This window comes from Struthio camelus, chromosome 9, assembly GCF_040807025.1.
Source record: "Struthio camelus isolate bStrCam1 chromosome 9, bStrCam1.hap1, whole genome shotgun sequence".
Lineage (NCBI taxonomy): Eukaryota > Metazoa > Chordata > Aves > Struthioniformes > Struthionidae > Struthio > Struthio camelus.
The window spans coordinates 5005017-5028645 of record NC_090950.1 but is presented as its reverse complement, the minus strand read 5'-3'; the positions used below and the strand labels follow the sequence as shown (position 1 = coordinate 5028645).

Here is a 23629-nt window from a genome sequence, read left to right as displayed (position 1 = left end):
CTGGGTGGGGAGGAAGGCAGAGAGAGAAAGAGAGAGAGAGAGAGAGAGAGATGATACTGTTTCCTTCTTTGCTTCTCAGGTCTTTTTGAATGCCTCTGTCCTTCAAGGGATGTAGTCTGACCAGTCTCAGTGCAGCAGCAGAGAGAAAAGGGTCTTAAGGGGGGCAGGAGAGAAGAGCGAGAGGGAGGTTGTCCCTTCTGTTTTTCCCTTCCCTTGCAAGAAACCTTTGACGACTCAATGAACGAGATCAAAAAGGAGAAAAAGATGGAAGGCTAGCTGCTCCCTGACAGCTGCCCACCTCCCCAGCTGTCTGATTCCAGGCTAGCAGCAAGAGAGGAAGAAATGCCGAGGAAGCCTTTTTCCTGAGGCACATCATACGTGGAGGCAGCACCACTTGGCTGTCCTGGCACCTACCTGAAAGGAGAAATGGGCGCTGGCCCGCTTCCCTGAAGTCCTATCCCGGAGGAGGAGATGTCCTTGCATAGCGTTGCCTGTAGACACAGAGAACATCCTTGATGCTTTGTGGGGCTATTCTGACCCTCCAGAGAAGAGAGAGGTTTCTTCAGAGACTGAATGCAGTCAGGTTTTTTTTTTTTTTTTTGATGCTGTGTAGGTCTTTTGAGCAGAGGCATTAGAAAGTGACCGCTTCCTGAGAGCAAGAGAAGTTCGTCAGTCCAGGCCCAGCTGGGAAGTAGCTCCTGTTGCTCAGGCATTGCTTTGGGGTTAGCTCAGTGTCGTTTCCAAGCTGGAAGGCAGGGTATCTTTGGAAATGTAGCCTTTTGACACCTCTGAGGTTAAAGCTGGAGGCACCAAAAGCAGTTTGGAAACTCTTGGCCAACGTGCCTCAGCCCAAGTGTTACAAAAGCCAGATGTGGTGCTAGCTGCTCCTTGCGTCCTGCTTCTTGGGTCACGACAGTACTTTTGCCCTAGGTCAGGCCTCCCTGTGGTTAAGAGAAGGCAGCTTGCCCCCGGTCCTGCTCTCTTTGAGCCCGTGCACTGTCTTGGCAGCCCAGCAGATCCTTTCAGGGTGAGCGTTTGCCTCTCGCTGGCTTGTCCAGGTGGGACGTATCCCTCTGTTGCCGGCATGTAGCTGTGCGCTCCATCTCCTGGGCTCTTGGGCACTGCTGGTCTCTGCTATCTCGAGCTGTACGGTGGGGAGGGTGCTTCTGACCCAGCACGCGGGGCTGTGTTTCTTCAAACTCATCTCTTCTGTGAACTGGCCCCAGTGTCTGGAGAAGACAGAGCTTTCATCCATCCAGACGGGTCCCTGAGTGCCCTCTTCCCCTTGTGTTTTGCCTTCCAGGTAAACCGTTCAGCTAAGTCACCGTTCCCCATCCTCCGCTCGTGCGTGCTCTCTTTTTCTGTACCAAAAGGCTTGTAATTAGGAAACATTAGCAGGCTCAAAACAGCTTTCATACCTGGAACATCATCCATAATTGCACTCAGCAGTGCTCTTCCCTGGCTATTAATGTCACTTTTATGAAGTAATGAGGAACAAAACACCCCGAGGCACTTAAAACATCTTTTTTATATAATACAAGTCTTTGAGGAATGGAAGCATAAAATAACCTGACTCACATTCCCCTGACAGAGAAAGTGATAGACAAAGACAGGAGCAGACAGGGGGAAGAAGATCAGTTAGAAGGGCGGGTGTGAGCTTAATAGATAGGCATTGCAGACTGATAGATAGCAGGTTGGGTAGAGATGGATACAGCAGCGGGGGTGATACTCGGTTGGGCCAGTGGTTGGTTTGCGAGATGGATGGCTCCGTTCAGTCAGTGGAAATAAAGAGGCGGATAAACACCTCGGAGAAAAACCGAATATATTTTCTTTAGTTATGCGTGTTATCCCCATATGAGAAGCACCATATGAGAGGCACCAAATGAGAAAGCCTATGAGCCAGAGTCTTCATTAGGGCTCAGCTGGCTTGGCCAGACTTTTTTTAAAGAAAGTGGCTTCCATAGAGTCACCAAACCTACGTGGCGTAGCTATTAAAAAAAAAAAAAACAGTATCATGGCTATGCAGTGGACACTACATCCTGTCCAGGTATGTAAGAGGCCCTGGAAACACTGTTTTACAGGTTTTGAAAAATTTGGACCCAGGTAAACTGTACTGGCAAAATTGGGGGAGAATAGGCCTTTTTTTTTTTTTTTTTTTAACAGCTTTCTGATCATTCAGTCTGATCATTCAGTCTGAAATTCAGACAAACCTGAACCATGGAAGAACTTTACCCATGGATATACAATTAAATAAACATATGTATATGTGAACACGTATAAATAAACGCGTGTGTATATACGTAACTAAAATAAAATGCATAACATTTTCTCCGTGCCTGCGCTGAGACTGTAACTTCTGTTTTGACTAAAGAGAAATTTATCTTCTTTGGGTACTGTTAGGTCTAGCTCTGTTGGGGCTGCCCGGTAGTTAACCAAGCTCACTGTTTAGAAAGTGGATGTTGCTTTTTGTTTTAACTGTTTTTCATCTGATGCTAGCTCGGGTATGCAACCTTTGGATAGGGCACTGCTTTTTATGCTGGTTTAAAGGACTCCTTACCTATACTTTACTCTCTTCTGCAGTAAATTGAACGGGATGAACTTCTTTAGTCCCTCACCTAGAAGAGTTTTCCAGTCCGTAAGAAAATTCTTGTAGCCCTTTTCTGAATATTTTTTGAACTTTCTGTATCCTTTTGAAGTGTGGGCAGCACAGATGCTACCATGGACCTAATAATAGCATTGGGCTGGCCTGGACTGGATCAGTGGCGTCAGGTTGGGGGCCTAGGTTGCACGCCAGCTGAAAACGAGCAACGTCCTTTTCTCCTTCCAAACATGCCGTCGTCTTTGTAAGCGATCCAGCTACAGCACTGAGTTTCAGGTTTTTGTTCAATGTAATAATTGTCAGTAAATATTTGAGGGCAGATTTGTGTCACTTCCTGGCTTGTCCAGCAGTAACGGCCAATATTCAGATCAGGGCTGTCCAGAGCAGCGGGTGCCGCGGAGGGTTCGCAGTGTTGTAATTCACCCAAGCAGCCTCAGCTGCGTCTCGGTCCGATGTAGTCCTGCTGAGAAACGCGTGGCTTTTTGCTTGCGTTTAACCCAATGAAGACGGCGAATTTACTTGGTGTTTTCATGTCTTTAGTCTTCCTTTACCAAAAAACGTTGTCTCCCCTTACCTTGGGAATTTCGTGCTTGGTGGGGTTCGGAGAGGTGTGCTGCAGACTCTTAGGAGCTGGGCAAACGTGTAGGAAACGGATGCTTTCAAACCGATGTTTGCCAGAGGCAGAAGAAAGTCCCTGTGGGAGATGCAGCGTTTTGACTGTGGCAAGTGGTGTAGGACAGGAAGGATTCGTGGGCTTTCTGCGATGCCGGCTCTCTGACCCGCCAGCGCGTCTCGAGTAGGGGCCGGGGGCATCGCTCTAGGTTATTCGCTGCGCAGGGAGAGTTTGAGCCGAACTCAGGGAGCCGATGTGGCCCCTTCCTGCCCGCTCGCTGCTGCCGACTGGTCTCGCTTCTCCTGCGTGCCAGCCGAGCGGCTGCCGCGCTGGGCTGCACAAGGCAGGGGGACAGGAGAGGAGTAGGAATGGTTACTGTTGGGTTTCTTTTTCTTTGCATTTGTGGGTTTTTTCATATAATGGATTAGCAGCAAACAAATATGAGAGCGGTCTCCCTGGCCGTCGCGGAAGGCGTGAGCTTTGCTTTCTTGTGCATCTCCCCCCGGGAAAGATTGTGGTTTTACGTGGAGCATGGCCCGTCGAGGACTCCAGGACGGCCATGGGGAGGTTCAGAGGTGGGCAGCCAGAAGGGCGGGCGTCGCGTGGGGCTCCCGCCGGGCGTGGGTACGCCCAGGGGTGGCACGCGGGCTCTGCGGTGGTCTCCTGGGGAGCTCGCACCTCCGGGGGCCGCGCGCGGTGCCTGGGCTGCGGGCTGGTCCAGCGGGGGACAACAGCGGTGGCTGTTGCCAGCCGGGTGCTTTCCGCGCGCGGTGGCGGCGGGCTGTCTGCTGCGGGCGTAGGAGGGGCTGGGAAGCCGCCAGGACGTGGGCTCCCAGCTGGAAGTGTTTTAAATCTCAGGCGAGACAGGGAAGAACATTGCCTTAATGCCCGGCTCCCCGCGAATTATTTAGAGGGATCTTGTGGAAACAATGCATTTGTCACCGTTAGAGCGTTACCAGCGGCAGCTGCTGTCGCCGCGGCACGGGGTTTTCCAGCCGCAGCGAGCGGCTGCTGTTTCGCGCCCGCCGCCGGCTCCTGCGGGAGCATCGGGGCTGGCCCCAGACTCGGGGAGGGTTTGAGACCTGGCGTTGCCTCGCGCTCTGCCCTGCGCGACCGGGTTTGCAGCCGCCCTGCAAACGTTGGCCCCGGGGATGCGGCGCCGCAGAGCTGCTGCTGCCGCCGGGGGCCGCGCGTTGGGCTGCTCTCCTGCGCTCGCTCCCGTAGGAGGATCTCGGCTTTCTCCCTCTGCCCCGGCTGTGCATTGCGCGCCGCTCGGTTGTCTTGAGTCTGGAGCGCTGACCAACGGCTGTTCAGGCAAGAGCATGTTGAGCCGCTCTGGCAGCGCTCCCGTAGGAGCTAGGACAACCCCAGAAGGTCCAGGCAGGCTTCTGCTCCACTGCTGTCTTTTGCAACTGCTGAGTCCCGGCTTGCTCTGTTTGTCCTCGCTGTTACCGTAGCAGGTTCCTTCAAAGCAGAGCAAGCCCACGGCCTGGAGGTGCGTGGCATACCTGCCACATCCCACGCGTTGTGGGTGAGACCCTCTTGTGGGCTCTATCCCATTTTAACTGCAGCTTTCACCGTGACAAACTGCGGCTGTTCCTTCCTGAGGTGCTCCTCTGCCGGGAGACCTGACGCCGGGAGCCCCCGTGCATTGGGCGCCTAAAGCGTTGCAAGGTCTGCTAGCACGTCTTGACTCCAAATCTGAGTTTTGAAGATCCGTTGGCAGTCCAAAAAACCCTGGGGAACGGTCTGTGGCAAGAGCTGGCTTCCTGACATGCATCAGGAATAGAGGACTATTGGTCGGGGTCTCCTCCCGCGCGTGGGTGAGACAGGCGGTGAGCGAGGGCTGGGGCGCGAGAGGCGCCGCGCTGGAGGAAGGAGATGCCTCCTGCAGAGCCTGGCGGAGGCGGCGGAGCAGCAGGGCTGATGTTAGGCGGGCAGGTGAGCGCTGAAAGGCAGACCGCTGTCTGGCGTTAATTGGGTGATGGCCTACAACGTGAAGCTCAAAACGGGATGGGAGATGATGCCAAGCCAGCTGGTCCGGGTGAGCTTTGCAGCTTTCTCGTATGAAAAAGTGCCTCAGAACGAAAGGACGTTGGGGTTTGCACGTTGTGTCCTGTGTAAAGCGTATTTTTGTACTGCTTTCGTGGCACAGGATGAGGAGGGGGAGAGCTCAGCTGGATGCATGAGTTTGCCTGTCTTTATTGCTGGTTTGGTAAACATCGCTTAACAACCATGCGCAACCTTGAGCCATGATCTTTGCTTAAGCTTACGAGAGCTTAATAGTTAGACCTGGGAGCAAACGTTCTAACTCATTTGTTGGCAGTGTGTACTGGTAGAGGATCGCTTTAAAAAAAAAAAAAAAGCGTTTTTTTACATCAGTGCTGCAGTTCACAAGGTGGAAACTTAGGGAGCAGATGAGGAACGTGCTTGTTTAAAGGGGAATGGAAAAGGACAGAATCTGCAAAATTACAGTGTTGGTCTTGTTTCATCATCGGGAAGAGCTGACATACAGGGCAGTTCAGCGTTACCTATTTTGCAACGTGGGTGTTCACGGTTGGGCCCCCCCACGTAAGTGTATGTAAATGTGCGCAAATGTTTCTATAGTGTCACTCCTAGAAATTATGCATGATATTCACAGTGCTGCTTGAAGACTACCATATGAATAATGCTGTTATGAGGAGACTGTAAACATGGATTAGTTAAAATGAATGGATTATGAGGTTGTAAATCTGTCTGTGGGACTCTAATGCCATCGTAGACTATTCACAGTTTGCTGCTGTCCCTTAATTGAAATTGTAGCCAGGATTATATTAATGCCCTTCTATAAATCGAATTGCAAATCTATATTCTCTCCCTCGCAGCTGCAGTGTGGCTTTGGTTATGTTTTACTTTACTTTTTTTTGCTTGTGGAAGTTAGACTGTTCTCGAGCCTGGGGTCACGCATGTTCTGCGGCCCAGGCGTTGACTCGGTCTGAATAAAGAGGTAGTCTCAGGTGGTGCTTTCCCTCCCGCTTCTGAGTACATGGACCATCTTTCTTCCCGCTCTTATGTCCTCCTAGCCTTCTGGAGGCAGCTAATGCAATTGTCCACATGGAAAGGACATTTGAGGAGACGAGGGGATGAAGGAAGCAGGCAATCAGGTGTTTTCTGTTTGGGACTCTGCCAGCAAGTGGCCTGCTGTGGCTTGAGCCCTTCTGTTTCTGTTTTGGCCCAAGGATTAAATTCATTAGGAAACTAAACTGTGATTTTTGTCCCGTGGTCCCAGAGGTGGAAGCCAGACAAGTCCTCCTTTCACCCCAGCCCTGCCCTGTCTAGAGTGACCGGTGCCTCGGAGGGCTCCTGGGCCGTGCGCGTTCCCTCTGCCTCCCTCTCACAGCCTCCTTCTTCTCCTTTCTACAGTGGGAAGAAGTCAGTGGCTACGACGAAAACCTGAACACCATCCGTACATACCAGGTGTGCAATGTCTTCGAGCCGAACCAGAACAACTGGCTCCTCACCACCTTCATCAACCGGCGCGGCGCTCACCGCATTTACACCGAGATGCGCTTCACTGTGCGAGACTGCAGCAGCCTCCCCAACGTTCCTGGCTCCTGCAAGGAGACCTTCAACCTCTACTACTACGAGACGGACTCTGTCATTGCCACCAAGAAGTCAGCCTTCTGGACGGAGGCACCCTACCTCAAAGTGGACACCATTGCTGCTGACGAGAGCTTCTCGCAGGTGGACTTTGGGGGCCGGTTGATGAAGGTGAACACAGAAGTGAGAAGTTTTGGGCCCCTGACCCGCAATGGCTTTTACCTGGCTTTCCAGGACTATGGGGCTTGTATGTCTCTGTTGTCAGTCAGGGTCTTCTTCAAGAAGTGCCCTAGCGTGGTGCAGAACTTTGCCATCTTCCCAGAGACTATGACAGGAGCAGAGAGCACCTCGCTGGTGACTGCCCGGGGCACCTGCATCCCCAACGCTGAGGAAGTGGATGTGCCCATTAAACTGTACTGTAACGGGGACGGGGAATGGATGGTTCCCATTGGCCGCTGCACTTGTAAGGCTGGTTACGAGCCGGAGAACAACGTGGCTTGCAAAGGTAAGGTTGATCTTGCTCGTGCAGTGTTTGCTGCTAGCTTTGCTAATGAGTAGTCTGTCCCAGCCAAGCTATTGTGAGCAGTGTCTATTTGGGAATCAGCTCTGCACCAGTTACCTGCCGTGAAGCGGTCTGGCTTTCAGGGACCAGGCAATGATTTGGGGGCAGCTATGCGGAGCGCTCTCCCCTACGAATGGCAGCAGGCATCTAAAACCAGTTCGTAAGTGGTGAAATACTGCTCAGAGCGATGTGCCTTGTATTTCACCCTGACGCAGAACGCGGTCGGGACAGCTGATGTGTGTCGCTTCTGGCAGGGCATAAGGAATTCTGGAGCTTTGTGGGGTCTTTATGGAGCGCGTATGTGTAAGCTACGTGCTGGCTTTGGGAATGCTTACCTGGAAGCTGTGGGTAAGCAAGTAGGCCTTGGAGGAAAGGTGCCAATGGAAAACAGCACCTGTAGACATCCAGTAAACATAGCTTATGTGTGTGTGAGGGGAGCTGTCATGAACGTGGGATCCTGTTGATGTAATCTGAAGCTCACCTAAAGGGTCAAATCCAATGCTCAGCGCTCCTTAGGAGATTTTGGATGGCCGATAAGCACAGAGCAGCCAGCGCCTTTCTCAGCGTGGGAGGGCAGCAGACCCAGCGTTGCTCTGGAAGCAATGAGGAGCGCAGAGGCACTTGTGCCCGTGCCCTGTTCCCTGGTCTGGAGGGTCCAGAGCGGTCTCTTCCTCAGTGGATGGGGTTATGAGGATAAGGAAAATGTTCCTGGAGGAAAATGTTCCTGGAGGAAAATGTTCCTTTACAAAATAAGATGCTGGCAGATGCTCTATGAGGGTCCATCTTGATCTTCTCCGTGCTGTTTGGCTGCTTTTCAGGTGAGGTGTGTTTGTCCTGCTGATGTGAGTCCTGCTCTGAGGTGAGCGGGGAGAGCTTACCTGCTCTGCCCGTGGTCAGCAATTCCCTGCGGAGAGCAGCGAGTCCGTATCGGCCCTAGTGGCCTTTGCCTTGCGGCTCTGCCGGATCACGGTTCCGTGCGCCTCCGATTTGGGCATTAATCCTCCATTTGTCCAGAGGCAGCAGCAAAGCAAGGAGGACGCTGTTGAGTCCTGGGACCTGGTGGGGGGCTGCACCGAAATGTCTAATTTTGCCGGTGGAGCATGCGGTGGAGCATCCCTTAGTCCTCGCGCCACTGGGGCCCGGGAGCTGCCCTGTGCTTGGAGGGCAGTGGCACCACGTGCCCGTGGCTATGACTTCCTGCTGTTGGAGAGTCGCGCGGGCTCGCGTTTGCCGGCGGGTGGCAGGGATGGAGGAAGAGAGGATTTTCATGCGAGCAAGACGGGGGGGGATCGCTCGCCCCCTTTCGCGGCACTTTTGAGCTCTGAGCGCCGGCATGGGTTCTGTTTCTAGGTGCCTGGAGGCCCTCGGGAGCTGCCTTTTGGGCAAAGAACAAGCAGTTTGGGGGTCACGTGAACCCGGCAGCTTGCTGGCGGTCTTGCTAGGACTCGTCGTGCTGGCGCGCGTGGTGAAGCCCGGGAGAGGGAGATGTTCAAAGGCTGCCGTCAAAGCGCTTTCAAAAGCGTTTGAGTCACGCCGTTGCGAGGTGACTCTTAAGTTCTGGTGGGACGTGTAGGATATTTTGGGGAGGGGAGCAAGGAAAAAGGGGTTGTCTTCTCCTTTTGGTGCAGACGGCACTGGGAGGGTAGTTACGGGCCTGTCTGTGATAGCCCGCAGGCGGCCGCCGCAGTGTTTCGTGCAGCCGTGGTTCTGCATGAAGGAAGACGACAAAGCTGAGATTCAAGGTACGCAGAAACTTGTTTGTTCGTTGGCTTTAATAAGCGCTTCCTGCTTAAAAAGGACCCCGATCCCATCTATCACCGTGGGACGGGCAGAAATATAACCAGCCGGGGAGCTCGCCTAGTTTCTCAGCTGCGCGGAGCGGTAGTTTTTCACTGTGAAAAACTGCTTTCCCGTCTCACGAAGGCGGGAGCAATCCTGTGCTCCAAGGCCAGCGCTCCGAACGCTGGGAAGCGGCCACGAGTCTGCGCCTTCGCCTGCGCTGGGAGATGGGAGGCTCTTGAATAAATCCCAGTATCAAACCTTCGGCCGTCACTTCTTGCGGCTGCCGTGCAGCAGGATTGCACAAGCACACCTGTGGGGTATTTGTTGTTGTTGTTATTTGTTTTATTTTTTCCTTCGCGTTACACGTTTGACCCAAAGCAGCATTGTGTTCTTGATGGAAGGGGTTTTATTCCCTTGCCAGGAAATAAAGTGCTCCTTTTGAGGAAGGTCTCTTCATAAACCGGAATGTTTCTGGCGAGATGTTTTTCTTCTGTTGACTAAACAAACAGAAAATCCACGTGTTTTTATGGCAAAAATCACTTTTTTTTTTTTCCTCCTTTGTGCAAAAATAAATACTAATTTTAGCTAAAAACTGGAATTGAAAAATAATCCTATTTTGCCAGAAACGTACAATAATAATAATAATAATGTAAAACTGCCTCAGGTTTTGTTATTGTTAAGTCTCCCACCTTCTGGAGCTGTGGAAGATGTCCCGAGCATCTCTGTCCTCTGCAGGAGAGCGCTGCTCAGACCAACCAAGTGCTTGTCCTTCCCTGAGAGTATTTTGGTTCACTGATAAAAGTGGTGTTAACCCTGAACCTGGATTGAAGAGGTTCACGTTCTTCCAGTGGTCCCTATTTGTGCAGAAAGGCTTTTGGATAGCGCAAGAAAAAAATGCAATCGAATTATGAAGAATTGGGCTGGAAGGGGGCTGACGATGCTTCCCCTGGATGTGAGGGACAGGGGAGCGAGTCTTGGCTCTGCCTGGGTACGGTGGAGGTCTTGGGCCTTCTTCCCCGCCATGCCAGCATGTTGGACCTGAGCTCCTCGGCAGTGGCTCTGGGGGGGCACAGGGCCGTCTCTGTTGTTTTTTTCTTTTTCTTCTTCTCATGCGAACCACAAAACAGCGTCTAGCGGGCAAATGTCAAAGCTGCCCAGCTGTTGGCTGAGCAGACCTCTGCGTCTGCAGCCGACCCTGCTGACCAGCGCTCGGGTTAGCTGAGAGAGGTCGGAGATGTTACGGCCACGCTCGATCCGGAGCGCTGCTTTCTGTTTAGCAGGTTCCCCGTGCGCGTTTGGAAGTTGCTCCCTTCCCCTGCTTTGAATTAGCTCCTCCGCCATACCTGCCCCGAGCATCCCGGCGGAGCAGGGCACTGCCCCTCTTCCCAGGCCCTATAGGGGACCATTTTCCAGTCGCTGCAGCAGGAGGAACGTCCAAAGACTTGCAGTAAGGGGGACCTGCAGATCTGAAAGTCCTGTTAAACCCTGCCAAGGACCAGGACACCAGGCCTTCTGGAAGCTCAGGGCAAATGATCCTAAAAGCAAGAGTCAGGATATTGGATTAGGACTGTTGGAGAATTAACTATGTTTGGGTAAAAGCTTGACCTTGGCTTGGCCTCTGGCTTGTTCGTTGCTCGTGCGCACCCTTCGACCGCGAACTTATGTCCAATCTTGCCAAAGCAGAGCGGAGAAGATGGTGAAGCCGGCTCACGAGCTTTCCCAGCCCTGGGAGAGCCTGGGCTTGATGCTTTTGGGGGAGGAAGGCAGTGCTCCCTGGTCCCGGGTCATCCCTCATCAGCCGCTTTCCTGGACAGGAGAGGTGGGAAGAGATCCTTCAGCTGGTCCTGGCTCCTCTTCTGGAGCCGTCTGGACACAATCCTGGGTAGTGTGCTCTAGGTGACCCTGCCTGAGCAGCAGCGGTTGGACTAGATGATCTCCAGAGGTCCCTGCCAACCTCAACCGCTCTGTGACTGTGGGGGCTGGTGCAGGGCGTGCAACCCGCTCTGGCGCAGGAGCACCTCGGTGGGCTTGGCCGTGGCCGTGTGCCCTCCTGGCGAGCGGCAGCGCCCAAGGGCGGCTGGTGTGAAAGGCTCGTGTCGGCTCCGGGGTTTCTCTCCGGCCTCGTTGCATCCCGCAGGCCCTGGGAGACGCCGGGGGAGGTCTGAGCCCGCTTCTGCCATTCCCAAGTATTGGCCGGTGGGAGACGGAGCGTGTTGAGAGCAGCTTGAGCTTTACGAGGCTGAAAACCAGTTGTGCCCGGGGGAAGCGGCAGCGCGGGCGGCACGTCCCCCGCCGCACCGGTTCCCGGGAGGCCACCCGCTCGCAGCCCCCGTCGACCCGCGCGCCGGAGATGAGCCGCTTGATAAGCCCGGGGGGATTGTGGTGTAAGAATTCCCGGTGTTTTAAGGCTGAGAAAATGGGCTTAATTCCTCTGTTTTGGGGGCGGGGGGGGGGGGGGGGGGAAGGTTGGATTGTTTAGCTCCCTCGCCCCCATCTCCTCCCACCCACCGAAATGCAGGCTGTGCCCATCACGGGGCTGGTAGACCGGCGCGCTTTCCCGCTGACAGCCGCGCTCGGGGCCACTTAGGGATTCATTAATACCAGCTTTTAGCGGCGCTTAGCCGCTCGCGCCGAGTCCCCGAGCGAAAGGCAGCGACGGAGCGCAACCTTCCCCGGGGGCGTTGCAAGGCCCTTGGCGACTGTCGGCCTAATTTAGGGTCGCAGTGATTTGGCGGGGGTCGTTACCGCCCGGAGGTGAAGATGAGGGGAGGGAGTTGTTCGTTATTTATCCGCCCGGGTATTTCTTTCTTTCCTTGGCTGTTAAGAGGTTTTGTGCTGCAGAGCATCTGCTCCGGTCCCGGTTTCCCCCCCCAGCGCCGGCTCCCAACCCCGCGCCGCAGGCTGGCGAGTCGCCCGGTAGGCGGTTATCCGGGGTTTCGCCTCGCAGCGGGTGCGTAGAGCCGTGCTTGGTCCCAGCTGGACGGCGGCGCGCGGTCTGGCTCGCGGCGAGCCTGGCTGGGCGGGCGCCGCCGAGAGCCCGCCGCTCAGAGCTTCGGGTCGGGTTGCGATGGAGGCTGTGGTCGCAGCCAAAAAGGAATAATTCATTTGGTGCCGGAGCCCCCCCCCCCCCCCCCGAGTTCCTGCCCCATCTCTCGGCCTTGCTTTGTGGCCTGCCGAGGGGCAACGTATCGCTGTGCCGGGGGGGAGGCAAAGCAGGAACGGGGAGCGCTGGTGCGGCGGGGGGAACGGCTGGGTGCCTTCTCCTTTCTCCTCAAGCGAAACGATCGAGTGCTGGCGCTTGACTCTGAAACCTACTGACGACGCGCTGAGGCCTCGCTGGGACGAGCGGGCGGTGCGTGGGCTCCCCTGCCTTCTGCCCCTTTTTGACGTTGAGGAGCAGGCGGCTGGCGCTGCCGGACCCCCCCACACACTTGCAAACGCTTTATTTGCCGCCGCCGGAAGAGTGGGTAAAGCCGAGTTAGGAACGCGCGTATTTGGTGGTACGCGGTGAGCGCCGGCATGAATTCGTGGGGCCCGGCCGCTCGGAGGATGCGGGTCCTGGGGGAGGCTGGCTCTCCCCCGGTGAGGGCGGGCGGGTGACGGACGGTCTTTCGGCTTGAGGCAGAAATCTCGTGGAGCGGGGCGTCTAGCGCAGACCCGGGGCCCTGCCGGGTTTCGCCTCTACGGTAGCAGGCGGTAACTTGGTCGCGCGGAGAAGCCGGCTGAGGAAACCAGCCGGAAGGCCGACGCAGCGCTGGGCTGAGTGTTTATTTTGCGTTTATAAAAACCAGAGAGGAGGTGTTGGCGAACAGGTTGGGTTGTGTTTTTTTTTTTCCCCCTTCTTATGTCGTTTTTCCTTTCTTTTTTCCTCCCTCCTGCTCTTGGCAAATTGCTGCCGTGACGCCGTCAGGAGTTTCCAGCCGATGCTCTCTCGGGCTTCTTGGCCGCGTCTCCCCGCCTGCGTCGCCCTCCTGCCTGTCCCTGGCCCGGGCCCGGGCCGCGTTGGCAGAGGGGACGCGAGGGCAGAGGCTGTCCGCGTGAACGAGTGGGCCCCGTGCCTGTTCGCCCAGTTATCCTTCCCCCGGCGATAATTATGGAGTTCCTCTATTTATAAATCGCCGAAGGCTGAAAACAAGAGCGGAGCGCAAGATTTGTAAAGCGCCCCCCCCCCACACACCTTTATTTATTTATTTATTTTTTAATAATTATGAGCGTTCGGTAATGCTCCCGCGAGTCGTTTGCTCACGTTTGAAACAAGGGGGGGAAAAAAAACCCGTCAAGATTTCCCGAATCAAACCACCGCTGGGGCCGAGATCGGCGTCTCTCCGCGCTGCCCAGCGGCGTGCCGGCCTGCCGTGGCCCCCCCGGCACCCCCCCCAAGGCAGGGCACGGCTGTGGCGCCGAGGAGCGCCGCTCGCTCGGGGCCGGCCCCCAAGGCGCCCGCGGCAGGGCGGCAGCAGGGCGGGAGGGCGGCGGCGTGGGCGTCCTGACAGGCGCTGTGATTTTTTTTTTTTGGGGGGGGGGGGGGGGAATCTTTTTTCTTTCTTTCTTTTTCCTTTCATTCTTTTTCTTTTTTTCTTTTTTCCTTTTTCCTTTTTCTTTTTTCTATTTTCTCTTTTTCTTCCTTTTTTCCCTTTTTCTATTTTCTCTTTTTCTTCCTTTTTCCCTTTTTCTTCCTTTTTCCCTTTTTCTTCCTTTTTCCCTTTTTCTTCCTTTTTCCCTTTTTTTTCCTTTTTTCCCTTTTTCTTCCTTTTTTCCCTTTTTCTTCCTTTTTTCCCTTTTTCTTCCTGTTTTCCCTGTTTTCCCTGTTTTCCCTGTTTTCCCTGTTTTCCCTGTTTTCCCTGTTTTCCCTGTTTTCCCTGTTTTCCCTGTTTTCCCTGTTTTCCCTGTTTTCCCTGTTTTCCCTGTTTTCCCTGTTTTTCTTGTTTTTCTTGTTTTTCTTTCTTTTTTATTTTCTTTTTTCTTTTCTTTTCTTTTTTCTTTTTGTTTTTCTCTTCTTTTTTTGTTTTTATTTCTCTTTTCTCTTTTTTCTTTTTTCTTTATTTCCCTTTTCCCTTTCTCTCCTCTCCTTTTTCTCTCCTCTCCTTTTTCTCTCCTCTCCTTTTTCTCTCCTCTCCTTTTTCTCTCCTCTCCTTTTTCTCTCCTCTCCTTTTTCTCTCCTCTCCTTTTTCTCTCCTCTCCTTTTTCTCTCCTCTCCTTTTTCTCTCCTCTCCTTTTTCTCTCCTCTCCTTTTTCTCTGTTTTTTCTTCTCTTTTTCCTTTTCTTTTTCTCTTTTCTCTTCCTGCCGCCGGTCCGCCTAGGCGGCTGCAGCGGGGAGCCGTCCCTCGGCTGCCCTGGTCGCCTCTGTCGGCCCCAGCGGCCCCGCTGCAGCCTCCCCTCCGGGCCGCCGCGCGCCCCCCCGGGCTGCCGCCCTGCCACAGCCCTGGCGCCGTATTTGCCCCGCCGGGGGGCTGCGGCCCGCGGGGCGGCTCGAGAAGGTGCCGCCGGCCTTCGCGCGCCTCCCGGCTTGGCCTTCCTCCCTGCGCGCCGGCGTGAAGCCCCGTGCAGAAAAAGCAGGCGCTAAGGAGCGCGAGGGGAAGCGGGAGACAACGAGAAGGGTTGGGGGGGGGACGGGGCGGGGGGGAGGAATATGGCTGCCGTGGGCCAGCGAGGGGGGCCGACAGGGAGGCTTCTCCCCCCGAGGGGTGGCGGCGCCCTGCTTCGACAGGACGAGCGACAAAGGTCCCGGCGAAGCGAAAGGCGAGGGGGTTGCTTGCTTTCTTCTCCTTGGGAAAACTTCCCCCCCCCCCCCAGTAGAAAATAGATGGGGGGGGGAATAAAGAAGCGAAAAGAAAGCGTTGGCGGCGGCCTGCCCCGGGCCCGTCGCCCTCCGCGTGCCCGGCCGCCCTCGCAACGCCTCTGTTCTCTGACCGTCTCCGCTCGCCGGCGGTGGGAAGGTCCCCCACCCCGGGCGTCCTCTTTAAAACCGGGCAGGAAACGCGTGGACGCTTCCTCCGGCTCTTTTCCTGGGGTGAAACCGGGGTCGGTTCCCCTGCCAACCCAAATTGCGGCGGGCCGAAGCGGCTCGATGGGAGTTTGGTTTCCGGCCGAAGGGCGCGATGGGAGTTGAGGTGGCGCACGGCCGTTGGCTCGGGCCCTGGGCCGTTGCTGTTGGCGTTTCCTCGCCTCTTCGCGTGTCCGCCGAGCCCGCTGTGAAGTCCGTAGTACGGACAAAATACCCGGTTTTCGAGGGTGGGTTTTTTTTTTTGTTTTTTTTTTTTTTGAGATCTACGGCACTCGCCCCTTCTCCTCCTGGTGCAGCCCTGCGGCGAGAGCCCCAGTCCTGGAGGATGGTCCTCACCGGGGGATTCAAACCGAGGGGTCCCCGTCCGGAGCGCTGCTCCACCGAAAGCCCCTCCTTGGGATGGCGATGGGGAGGAGGAGAGACGCAACACGTGAGCAAGCCAAGAGGAAGGGCGCTAGGGAGGTTTGGAGAGCAGGGCAACGGGAGGAAGAGCTAAGGGGAACACGCCGAGGACCCGATGGTGCCTGGTGGAGCGCTGCGGTCCCCGAGTCCCGGCGGCAGCACCAGCCGCCTGCCCGGGCTCGATGCAGCGGGGCCAGCGCAGCGGCGCTCCCCCGTCTCGCTCGTGCCGGGGAGGGCCTTCCTGCCGCCGCGTTGGGGGGGTCTCTGGGGCTGCGCACCGCTCGGGAAGGCTTCGCTGGCTTTGGGGCGCCCGGGTTAGCGTGCTGGAGCAGCTGGGGGAAGTGACCCTTGTCCGTCCCTGGTGGGTTTCACAAAGAGCGTGTCGTGGGCGGTTTGCATCTGAATGCAGCGCTGCCGGGTCCTGCTGCTGAACGGAAAGCAACTGCGGCGACGGCCACCAGACCCCCAACGCGTCCAGGTCCTGCGTGCCGGCTGCGCACGGGGATACGGTTGCGTGCCAGACCGTCGGCTTCTCTTCAGGGCCGCGGGAGAGGCCGGTGTGAGGTTTGGGAGCAAAACAAAGCCGCGCCGGTGCTTCTTTACCCACGTGCCCTTTTAGAGGTTGGAGTGAGCCCTTGCGTGATGCATCGCGGGCTCCCCAAAGCGGCAGCTCTGGGGTCTGGAGGTGCCGAGGGGTGGGCTGCAGCGCTGTTTGGTGAAAGCCATCCCGGTCTACACGAGAACCACGCACCAACTGGACAGATGGTGCGACAAGCCAGGCTGGATACCCCTGGTGACCCTGGGTGGGCAGGAGTCTTTGTTGCGGTGGTTGTTCACGATGGTTTCAGATGTTCTGCTCTGCACTAATCAGCGATGGCTGAGCTAGCAGAGCACTTCAGGTATCCCTGGCCAGACAAACTAAACCCCAAAAGCCACATTTAGACTCCAGTAAGAGTATCTGTGCAGCCTTGGCACGTTCTCCGCGTAACAGCTACAGAAAAGTCCTAAAGGCGTTCTGTAGTGGGTCGAGCAGAGCAGTGCAGCACTCTGTATAAACACTTCTTCAGTCCGTTTAAATATGTCCTAAGTGGCCTTCGCTTTCATCACCTAGAAAAACGCAAGCAAACAAAGCAAACCCAAAGCTGGCCTAAGAGCGGACGGAGGAGTCTGTGCGGACATGCATTGGGCCAGTGGGAGGTCCAAGCACGGGTTTGCAGTGGACCTTCAGAGCTCCTCCCAGCAGCTCGAAATGGGCCTTTCCCTGCTCTTTTCAACCATCTCCAACCAAGCAAAGTTCTCTGCCACCTCTCCCATCCTGCGGCCGCGCAAAATGCTCTGCCTGGCTTAGTCCTCGCGATCTGACCTTGTTGTCAGCGCAGCCAAAGCGCTTCATTGCCGTTTGTCGCTGACGCCGGGTGGTTGCTCTTCAGCACTGAAAAAATGGCAGCTCTGCAAGTGCTTTCCGAGTATTGCGAAGCGACTGGAGGGCCCGAGCGTAGCCGTCTCCGTCGGGTGTTGCGGCACTCGCCTTTGTTCCAGGGCTCGGATGCTGCCTCTTGCAATCGTTCCTCTTCCCACCACTGGGTGGAACAGGAAGCCCAGTTTTACCGGTGGCCTTGCTTCAGTGAGACTTGCGTAGCAGACATGTTTTAATCACTGCACTTAAAAAAAAAAAAAATATACATATATATATACACACACACATATATATAATTTTTCTAAAATTATGCCTTAATGAAGACATCCATTAACACCTGTAATAATTTCATAAGGAAAATGTCCAGGAAAACCTTGTTAAATTTTTTTTCTAATGAGTCTGATGGGTTTTAATGGAAGTCTTAATTAGACATTATGAGCCAGAATGTTCCTGCAGTGGATTCGGGCCCTCTCTCTCCTTGTTCAGACGCTGGAGGTAGCGCACGGTCCTTGCTCGTGTGGGCTGGAGAGGATCACCTTGCTTGCAGCATCCACTTCCCAGGCTCTCCTCCTCTGATGTCCCAGGTGGGGTTCATGAGGCGGGCTCCTGTTAGTACATGGATGATGACGCAGAGTGGCACTGTTGTGATTGAGCCCCCTTTGAAGCAGAAGGGAAGGAGAAGCGAGTCCACTGCTGAGTCCCCTGTCCCAGTACCACCAGGGCTAGCATTCTGCCTGGTCCTCCTGATGTGAGAGCCGGACCCAAAGAGGTTTTTAGACACTTGTGGCCTACCTTGTCAGCCATGTGCCCTTGGAAAACACTCATTTGGGGATTTTACATGTAAATAATTTGGGGGAGGTGGCTGTAAGTCCCCACTTCTCCCGCTTTGGCGATGTCTGGATTTGAGGTTTCTTGGCCTGTTTCAGAAGTTCTGCATGCCCGGGGGGTATTTTGTAGATGTTCTCTGGGATGTATTTGTTTGCTTATTGTGTGCTATGGCAGACCCAGAGCTGCATGTAATTATTGAATCTCAGTTTGCTTTTTCTGACCTGTCCATATCCCTTCTGACTGTGTCTTCTTGATGTTGCCTCATGCTCACGTGCTAAAGCGGGGGAGGTAGTCCTAGATGGCTGACAGTTAAAAACAGTCAGTGCTTGAATACATCTCTCCTGGGGAGAATTTAAGAGAAAATTACCTTTTCTCCTCCTCTGTCAGTGAAGTAGGGGGATCAGGTGGTTCCCCATGAGGCAAACCAAACCCAAGTTATTGTGCAGTTTTGACCACACTGGTTAGGAGCCTGAGCAAGGAGAGGGGCACTTGGAGGTGCACACAAGAGACGCGGGGAGGCTGACAAGAAGGACTGGGACCTCTTAATTGTGAAGAAGTTGTTGAGACCTCTTAATTGTGGAGCTGGTTGAGAAAGAAGGAAACGAGCTGTCGATCAAAGCTGCTCCGTGACTTGGAGAGGTACAGATCTGGAGAGCAGACTCCTTCAGTGCCTTCCCTAAGGACTGCTCGCTGTAGGGATGCTCCCTTCGTCTGAATCCGTCTCCTCCTTGGGCTAGCACCAGGAAAGAGCAATTGGCTTCAAGGAGGAGCGAGCGGTGCCCGCGTGCCTGTCCAGCATCGCGGTGCACCCCTGTGCGGCCTGCTCCCTGCCATGGCGGTCAGCTTTCCGGGCTGGACAGCCATTTTACTGAGTGTCGGAGGGATTGGAAACCGACCTTTGAGCCATGAGATATGGCTTCGTTTTTCTGCCTGTGTTTTTTTCTCCTCAGAGTACCGTGTGCCCTTTTTATATCCCCCCTCCCTTTTTATAATGAGAACTTTTGAATGTTGTATTGATTCTAGCCTTAAAAGAAAAAGAAAAAGCCCACATTGATTTTTTTCCAAGGGTTTTTTCATGAGCTTATTTACAAATGGGGGAATAAATCTGCCTCAAAACTGTTGACTTTCTTCTGTCACGTTAATGGTCAATCTAAGAAACTTTCTGTGGTAGCTTAAGTGCTTGGGGAAACTTGTTTTTTGTGATGCTGATGATATCAAGGTCTCTCCCAGGAGCAAAAATCCTTGTGTGACTCGTGTGCGTGGGCGAGTCGCTCGGCAAGTGCCAGACGTGGAGCGAAGAGGCGCTCCCCGTGGTCTTCAGCTTTCCTAGGTAGGCTGATGTCCCGGTCCTGGGCTCCTGGTGTTTCTAAGCATAGGTGCATGGTCACCAGCAGCTTTCTTAATCTGCTCTGTTTATATGACCTCAACAGAAGAGCAGGCGCTAACCTTAACGGTAGTCGTGGCTAAGGCGATTTGGTCCTTTGCCGTGCGGCGGCCGGTGGGATCGTTCTCTCCGACAGTGGTGGGGCTGGCATGGTCCCACGTGGGAGCATGCCACTGAGCTTGTGGCCGGCGCGCGCATTGTTCTCGGCCCCTCACTGCAAACAATGAGCACCTGGCACGCCGAGTGACTCACGCCACCTGGGCTTGGACTCGATATTTCAATAGTGTTATTTTTAATACGGTCTTTCTGTGCGTGCAGCTTCCCTAATTAGAGTTTGCATGCCCCAGCGCTATTAAGGCTTTGTAATTTATTAAAGTAGATTTTCTTTGCAAAGACCTGTACGTTGCGCCTTGACAACAGGGTACGGCAGCGGGGCTGGTGACCAGCCCTGGAGCTTCTGCCCATTGAGATGGGCACGTCCTGGGGACCTGTGTGCTTCACGAGGCGTCGGGCTCAGCCTAACCGGCTCCCCGAGCAGCGGTCTCCGTGAAGGACCGTGCTGAGGGAGTTGTAAGGACCATGCGAAGTGGGAGAACGGCTCTCGTGCTGACATCGAAGGAGACGTGGCTGGAGAAAGGGGCATGGTTGAGGTGCTGCTGCGTATGCAGCTCCCACATATGGGTCCTGCACCCTCTGGCTGGCCAAAGGGGATTTTTAAAACCTTTCTGCAACTTTTTTCCTTTTCCTTATGAAGTTGTGAAAGAGCTCTTTTGTGAGCGGTCACCCTGTAGGTCACAAAGAGGAGACGGGGAACCTCCCAGCTGAGAGTTGTCCTCCACACGGCAGCGTTTCCCGGTGCGGGAGGCGGAGGACGGGGAGCCCCGGGTGATTTGAAGGCAGCATGAGCCTTGGGGGTGATGGGAGCCAGGAGGGCAGCGGGGTCGGGGCCGTAGCAACGCTGCTGCCGGTGCTCTGGAGCTGCCCACCGATGCCCCGCTAGGACCTACCTGTCCACCCTTCCCCGGCAGCTGGGGTGCCGCGGGCCAGGAGGGCGCAGCCGAGCTGGTGGTGGGGGCACCCTTAGCTGGGTTGATGCCACCTTCGCCAGCGCGCGGCGTTTCCGCGCTGCACCTCGCGGCCCGGGGCTGAGCTCTCCGGGAACCGATGCGTCTCACAGCTGGCTAATAAAAGTAGAGGAAGGAGGAGAGAAAAAAGGAGCTCATCGTCTCTCCTTGCGCGCCGATGTGCGGGGGACCATTTACAAGCCGTGCCCTCGGGGTTGCAGGCGAGCTTTTGAAAGGCTCCTGTAATCTCCGCTCGGGGAAACAGGACTTTACCAATGACATTTTAATAAGCGGAAGAGTCATTGCATAAACGCGAGTCGGGGAAAAAGCCATCCGGTACGCGGAGCAAATCAGGGTGCTTCCCTTCCCTCTGCTTTCCTCTGGTCTCAGAGGAGTATCGCTGGTGTCCAGACCCTCCCAACCCGGGACCTGGCGCGCTGGGGCAACCGGACCCCCTCGGGCGTACGAGGTCAAGGGCCATGTTAGCTGTTTCAGTAGCCGTCTGGGAAGGGAGAGCAGGGATGTAGCGGAGGTTGCTTTCAGCAGAAGGGTGCCGGGGCGAGGAAGGAGCTTCTGTGCCACCCGCAGGCACGCGCCAAGGAAGGCTCCTGCCCGGGTGAGGTGCTGACGCAGCCGGGGAAAAGGAGGTGGGGGAGGGAAAAAAAAAAAGCAAATTGATTAGTGCCGATTGCTGAGGTTTCAACTCGTGCGCCCTCAGCCCGGCTCGCTCCAGAAAGCCTGCGTCCATTGCCCGCTCTGGGCTGCACCCGGCTGCTGAAAAATCGAGCGGGTGTTAGCTCAGTCTCTTTTCAAAGTGGTCATTTTTCACTCCCGGTGTTTTGTTTCTCAGAGGATGTGTTGAGAGCACGAACGCAGTGATTAAATCAAACCATCTCTTGTGCGCTTAAACAGTACTTTAAAGGAGGACTGAGGAGCCATGGGAAAATCCATCAGTCTCCAGCAAGTCGAGCGGCCTTACGGCCATCCTATAATCTAGGGCTTGCCTATCAGAGCATAAAACCAGCCTGGACGGTCAGTTGTCGGTGCCTAAAATTGAGATGCGCCAACCTGTGTGATAAGGGGCCTGATGTTTGCCGAGCGCCGGAGGCTCCCGTGCGGGAGCCTTGCCAGACGAGCAGCGATGGAGAAAAGGCGATTAATAGGCTGCGGCAGGACGGCATCGCTTGGTTTTGAGGTTAGGCACCGGCTTGCTGTCCTTGCGTGGCGTTCGCCTGGGCTGACGTGGCTTCGTGGCTGCTCCGCGTTGCTCGCTGGGGTATCCGCGCCGGACCTTTCCCGTGCGAGGGCTGGAAGCCCTCCGGGGCTCTTTGCTGCGCTGCGTCCGCAGGCAGCGCGCCGGGATCTCGGCTGTTGTTTCTAGGCTCCGGCGTCTAAAATAACATGTATAATAACAGAGGCGTCTTGGGAAACGGTTACCAGGAGGGACTCGGGAATTGAATTTCCGCCTTCAGTTGACCGGCTTTCCTGTGCCGGATTGACGGTGAGGTGAGACTCGCGGCTGCTGTTGACTTATTCCCATCTGATTTTTTTTCTTTATTACGTATCTGTGCCTGGGTACGACGTACCCGAGGCATTTAAAACGCCGTCCGGGCGCTGTCATCTCCTGGCTGGACACGAATGTGGCCCGGAGCTCTCCTGAAACGTTTTGCTCCGTCTCCGATTTGCTCACAAGCTCCTAGTCGTGTATCGTTATTTAGGATGAGTTACTCTTAGGGAGCCCGACGCGCAAATGGCGTTTCGCTGCTAGGCGAAGCTGCCCGAGCTGCCTACACCCGGTGAATCCCCACCATCTCCTACAGCTTTGTCTTCTGCACAGCAGATGTTAAGAACGGAGCAGACTTTTTTTTTTTTCCTTTTTATTTCCCCCACCACCACCCTGGTCCATGTGTTAATATTGCAAACTCAGGACGCAGGTGGTGGTTTCGCTCGGGAGAGGCTGGTTGATGGTGGCCAGCGGTAGGATTCACGGGGGCGAGCGCCCTGCAGGGGCGGAAAGCACTCCCCGGCCCGGCCACCCGCACTGAGGACTCACGGCCTTGGCGTGGGACCCGCGTAGAGCTGGGTCAGGTCTTAGCAGCGGGTGGAGGTGCCGCCGGGGATGCGTGGGGAGGTGGGAAGTTCTCCTGGTGTCCGGCCAGCATCTCTGGTCTCCTCCAGCTTTTTTGGCCAAGCAGCTAAGGCAGGGACTCGGGCCTCGGGGCTGCCCCCGGCCCGCGAGCGACGTGCCTGTCGCGCTCGTCTTGAGCCTGACGCCGTATTAATAGGGTGTTTCAGGTGGGCGAGAAATCGGTGAGAAAGCAGGAGGAAAGGAAAATTTCCCCTGGGCGCAATAAAACAGCCCTCGTGTGGAAATGAAATCATATTTTGGAGGAGAAAAAAAAAAAAAAGCAGCAAAAGAGCAGAGTGGGAGAAACACAGGTAGGGGAAAAAAAATAAGCAGGAAGAAGACAGGCAAAACTTTCAGAAATTGCTTCTTAGGCTTCCCAGGCGTTTCTGGCTCCTACCAGTTCACGAGATTAGGGCTGATAATAGCTTCTCTGCAGGGACAGGCAAAATCAATGGAGGTGGACACCGCGCTAGCGCCGTTTAACTGCTTAGGGTGGAACAGGAGGCGTTATTAAAAGAGAGACAAATTATACAAAATATGCATGAGTGATGTTCATATACAGAGAAATAACAGAGACCAAATTGCACCCGACTGCGGGAAATACGGCTTGATTCTGCGTCGAAGGCTGCGGAAAAGATAAGCCCCGAGAGCAGGAAGGACGTGCTTTGTTCGTCTTGCCGGGGATGAGAAGCGCAGCCTGATGTCGCGCGTGCTTTGCAAAACGCTTAGCGTTGACGAGCCTTAAGTGCCGGCCCCGGAGGAGAGGGGAGCGCGAGGGCCGCGCTCAGAGAGGCGGGCTATGAAATCGGGTGCAGAGGACCCGTCTTTCCGAGCCACGGCGGGGGCCTTTCGGCTATTCAACCGATTTCTAACTAATCCTGTGCCTGGGGCTTTTGGGGTGGATGAAGGATGCGGGAGAGCGAGCGGACCCTGGACGAGGACTTCCTGCCCCGCCGCGTCTGTCCGCCTTGGCCGTTCCCTGCGGCGCGCTCGCATTAAAACCAGCTGTGGCCTTTCAGGCCTCAGCGAGCTAAGATCTAGCCTGCAGGTCGTGCGCCGGAGCAAAGGTTATTTGCAGCCCGGGTGAAGCCCTGCGGATGGCGTTGCCCCTTGCGGTCGCGAGCGGTTGGCCAGGCTCGGGGCCTCCGAGGCTTGTTGGCGCAAGGAGAGAAGCAGAGGACCCGGCTGGGGCAGCAGGACCTCTCGTTGCACAGCCCCCATGGTGGCTTGTCCTCTTCCCGGTGGGTTTTGGCCGTCCATGCTGCCC

The 23629-nt window shown here is 55.3% G+C and overlaps 1 protein-coding gene across 3 annotated transcripts in view; it reads left to right on the top strand.

Annotated features, from left to right (window-relative positions):
• EPHB1 (EPH receptor B1) overlaps positions 1 to 23629 on the top strand; it is a 129580-nt gene that overhangs the window by 41094 nt on the left and 64857 nt on the right. For all 3 annotated transcript variants that reach the window (XM_068954879.1, XM_068954878.1, XM_068954881.1), the window contains exon 3: positions 6615 to 7296. In XM_068954879.1, the coding sequence (XP_068810980.1) occupies positions 6615 to 7296 (682 nt within the window). The remainder of the gene's footprint in view (positions 1 to 6614; positions 7297 to 23629) is intronic.